This window comes from Pediculus humanus, genomic scaffold (assembly GCF_000006295.1).
Source record: "Pediculus humanus corporis 1103172107733 genomic scaffold, whole genome shotgun sequence".
NCBI classification, from domain to species: domain Eukaryota; kingdom Metazoa; phylum Arthropoda; class Insecta; order Psocodea; family Pediculidae; genus Pediculus; species Pediculus humanus.
This window is the reverse complement of record NW_002987336.1, coordinates 110,340-115,497: the sequence shown is the minus strand read 5'-3', so window position 1 is coordinate 115,497 and position 5,158 is coordinate 110,340. Positions and strand designations below refer to the sequence as shown.

General features: G+C 26.1%; 1 protein-coding gene across 1 annotated transcript; it reads left to right on the top strand.

Moving 5' to 3' along the window:
- Window positions 1–3,505: 3,505 nt before the first annotated feature.
- Phum_PHUM322310 (protein yellow precursor, putative) lies at window positions 3,506–4,850 on the top strand (the record flags this gene model as incomplete). The annotated part of the gene is made up of 2 exons (XM_002427445.1): window positions 3,506–3,779; window positions 3,865–4,850. The coding sequence occupies 2 exons, from the start codon at window positions 3,506–3,508 to the stop codon at window positions 4,848–4,850; spliced, it is 1,260 nt and encodes a 419-aa protein (XP_002427490.1).
- Between the last annotated feature and the right edge of the window lie 308 nt (window positions 4,851–5,158).

The following is a 5,158-nucleotide window of genomic DNA, read 5'->3' as shown; positions in this document are numbered from 1 at the left end:
ATGATAATAATAATAAACAATAATAATAATATCCATTTATTTTTTTTTCGAATGCAATAAATAAAAATTTATTGCGAACACGATGATGATGATGATGATGATAATAAATAAATACGTAAATAATTTTTATGTTTGTTTATATGGAAACGACGTATTATTAAATAAATCCAAATAGCGTAATTAAAATTATTATAATTGTTTTTATTTATAAATAAATAATCACACAATCGCCATATTTAACCGATTCGATAAAATAATAATAATAATAACAAAAAAAAAAACAAACGTTTGTTTAAACACAATAAATAAATGTCCGTCTTAATTAATTAATTAACATGTCGTAAAATTTGCAAAAAAAAAAAAAAAATTTTTTTTTACATGCGAGGGCAAATTTTGTACTTGAACTACCTTCTTATACTACCTATGTACCTTTTCAGGTACGAATTTTTTTTTTTTTTTTTTTTTTATAAAGAAAACTCGTTTTATATAATTATTTATTTATTTGATTTATGTTTTGTTTGTTTGTTTTCTTCCTTGACACTCACCATCAAAAATTAACAAAAAAAAAAAATAATAAGGAGGATCAGGTTTAATTTTTTTGTTATGTTCTACCTTAAGTATATTATGTAATAATTATATTACGATAATAATAATAATAGTTTTTCATTAGTATTAATACAATCCATTAATTTTATTAAAAATTTACATAAAAACGTTTTAATAAATAAAAAAAACCCATCGAAAACTTTATCGTCGATAATTTTCCATTGAGATTTTCCCTTTTTTTTACTTTTCCTATAGGTTTTCCTGTTTGGGAAAAGGAGAGTAGGAGGGAAAGAAGGGAAAAGAGGAGGGGAAGGAGGAAGGGAATAAAACAAAACAAAAAATTACGAAATTTCGAAAGTTATAGTTTGAATTTACAAAAGGATAATTTACAAATAAGTAATAGGAAGCGACGTTAATAATAATAATTATTATTAAAATATTATCATCATCATCATCATCATTATTATTGATAGAAGATATTTAAAAAGAAAATTTGCAAATTTTTTTTGAATTAATTATTTAAATATTACAAACTCGTTGTGTGTGTGTGTGAATAACACACACGAATACAGGTAGGAAGTGAGAGCTTTAAAAAAAAACTTTCTATTGGCTCGTTAAAATTGTCTGGTTGTTGTGGTTGTTGTTGTTATAAAAGTTGTTGGCATAATTCAAATATCAAATATTAAAACTTGATTTTTAAGTTTTTTTCCTTATTAAATAAACGAATATACCTCGATGGTATATATAATGGAAATAAAATTTTTTTTTTTTTTTTTTATGTAGGATTTAAATATCCCGTGGCGTCGTGATTTACCACATTTTTATTATCATTATTATTATTATTATTATTATCATTAATTATTTTTTTTAAATAATAAATTTATATCTATCTATTCCAGGTGGTGCGAGGAAAACGAGGACAGACAGGTGAGAACTACAAACACTACCATAGACTAAACACTCAATATTATTATTAATAATAATAATAGCGTAATTTTTTTTTATATATCGACCCACAGGTTAAAAAAAAAGTTTCGAACGATAATAATAATTTTCCAGAAAGAATTTTTTATATATTTGCTGGAGAACTTTTTTTAAAAAAATTCCAATTTAATTAAATTACTTTTTTTTTTTTTTATAACCTTTAGGGATTGAATTATGATTATTATTATCTATCTATCTCTCTCTTTTTATTGCAGAAAAATAATAATAATAACTAAAATAATATATATATATATATGTTACGTAATTTTTCATTGGTTAATAATAATAATAATAATTCGTTTAATTAAAACGTATTTGAAAAATTCATATCCCAAGGTAAACTCAATGGAACGTTTATTTTTTACTCAATCGTTTTCAATTTTTTTTTTTTTTATGAAAGTTAAAAATTATAAAAATCCAATAGTGAGCCTGTTATCTTTTAATATAAACCTCCTATAAAAATATTAACTAATAATAATAATAATAATAATAATAATAATAATAATAATAATAATAATAATAATAATAATAATAATAATTGTTAAAAGTATAACGGAAGAAATCACGACGTTAGTAAAAGTTCAAAATTATATCATTATCAACATACATCAGAGAGAAAAGGATTTAAGGTTTTAGGTGAAACCTGGAACGATTCCTGGATAACCACGACAAATAATAATAATAACGAAATCGAGTGGTCATGTTTTTAAACCCCTCCCCTCCCCCGAAAAAAAAAAAAAAAATTGATGGTGAAAACTAAAATAAATTACTCCGAAGGAATTATTTTTAACATAACATAATTCTTACTATTATTATTATTATTATTATTATTATTATTATTTTCAAATCGAATTTCGTTAATCCAAAACATTTTAAATAATAATAATAATAATTCCAAGAGTTTAAAATTCGCGAAAAAAAAATTAAATTAGTTGGAAAGAAACAAACAAACAAACAAACAAACAAAAAAAAAAAATGGCAAAGGATTTGATTGTTAACGCGTGACTAATTTTATTATCATTAATATTATCATTATTATCATTATTATTTTCAAATAATAATTTCGGACACTTCCATGAATATTAATAAATAAATAATAAAAAAAAAAAAAATTTTTAATGGTTTCTTCATAATTATATTTGATGTTCATTGCCAACGGGTTTGACCTTGTATGGAAAAAAAAAATTGTAAAATCACAAAAGCTCGATAAAAAAAAAAAATACAATCGAATCGAACATACAACAACAATAACAGTAACATAATAACATAAATATCGTCATACCTAAAAATGTTTTTATTATTATTATTATTATTTAAAATTACATAAAATTATTTAACGATATTATTGTTTTCCCAAAAAAAAAATAAAATAAAATGGCGTCGATAATCCTTTTTGCAAAAAAAAAAAAAAAAAAAAAATTCAAGTTCAAAAAAATAATTAAAAATAAAACCGGTTTATTAATTAAAAACAAATAATAATTTATTAATAAATATTATTATAACTTATTAATTTCTCAGAATTTATTTATTAATTTTTCTTTGTAACAAACGCGTCGTAGTTTTTTTACTATAAAATTTTAGAACAAAAAAATAAAAATAAAAATAAAAAAATTTCCTCGATGAAGAGAAGACGATGATGGTACAAAACAAAATTTATTATTATTATCATTATCATTATTATTAACAACAAAAAAAATTATCCCGAATGCACGTTTGTTATTGGTCGAGTTACGTCAACGTCCGTGGGAAACGTTTAATTTCTAAAACCAGATCGTGACGTTTTATTTGAATACCCACCAAACCTGAGCATACAAAAGTGTTAGACAAACAACAACTACCTGATATTCAAGACCCGGTTGCAAATCCGTACAGGTGAGTTTGTTTTCATATGTGCGAAAAATTTAACAACAACAACAACAACAACGGGAAATAATATTATTATTATTATTTTTTTTTTTTTTCCAAAAAGTCAAAAATGAAATTTTTGATTGGAATTATTTTGTGCGTCGCATTTTTTTCACCGCCGATAAATTGTTTAAATGAAAAATTAAAAGAAATTTTCAATTGGAAAGTTGTCGATTTTGCATGGAACAATACAGAAGAAAGGGATGCTGCCATTGCGAGTGGAGAATTCGTACCTGAAAATAATCTACCATTGGGATTAGCCGCGTGGAAAGATAAAGTTTTCGTAACAATACCAAGATGGAAAAATGGTGTCGTTTCAACGTTAAATTACGTCAAATTAGACGGTGAGTTTTATTATTAATATTATTTATTAATTTTATAATGGCGTCGTTCGTTTGTAAATTATTATTATTATTATTTTTTTAATAGAAAATTTAATGAGTGATTCTCACAACGGTATGCCACCATCATCTCCACCATTGATACCGTATCCGAATTTTCAAAGTAATCACGTCGGTAATAATACATTGGCAAGAACAAACATCATATCCGTTTTTAGAGTTTCCGTTGATAATTGCGATAGGCTTTGGGTTATGGATACCGGAAATGCTGATTTATTGGGTGAAACGAGAGTTTATACCAAACCTAAAATTCTCATTTACAATTTACAAAACGATGCTCTTTTACACGTTTACGAATTTCAAGATTCCGATTCTGAACCTGATTCACTTTTTGCCAACATAATAGTCGACAGCAATTCAAACGAATGTGAAAAAGCATTTGCTTACATGCCAGATCCAGGTGCACATGGTATAGTCATCTACGATTTGGCAAATAATAAATCGAGAAGGATAAAACATAATTATTTTCATTTTGATCCGCTCGCTGGAAATATGATGGTCGGCGGTGTGAATTTTCAATGGTCCGACGGTGTTTTCAGCATAGCTTTGACCAAACCCATGGAAAACGGATATAGAAACGCTTATTTTCACTGCTTGTCGAGCACGAAAGAATTTTTAGTGAGTACCGAAGTATTTAAAAACGATGACGTAAGTAAAAACAGTTTTTACGATTATAAATTGGTCGGAGATAGAGGACCTGATTCTCAGAGCACGGCTAGTTACATACACGAAGACACGGGTGTTATGTTTTACACTCAAATACAAAAAGATGGAGTCAATTGTTGGAACACGAATAAACCTCTCGTGAAAGAAAATATCGTCGAAGTCGCATCCGACAATGAAACCATGATATTTACAAACGATCTTAAAGTCGATGGAACCGGACGTTTGTGGACGCTCACGGACAAACTTCCTCTTTTTATTTATAAAAAATTGGATCCGAATGAAGTCAATCACAGAATATTCATGGGCCGTGTAAACGACGTCATTTCCGGTACTGCTTGCGCAGCTTAAAATATACCAACCCATTCCTCCGACACCAATCAGTATATGCAACATACATTTAAAAAAAAACTGCCAACATTTTAAATTCGACAGCAATTAAATACGAGCAACCTAAAATTGCAACACATAAAAAAATGGGCACTAATTCAATTTTAAAAAAATTTTGTTAAACATTTTCCGTTTACAAAATTTTCCAACAGCAGCAGCAACAGCAGCAGTAGCTCGTTTCGAACACGAAATAGTATAAAGTAGAAGAATCAAGTCATGTCATGGCAAATTATTTAAAACCTCAAGTGAATAACATAATTGTTTTTTTA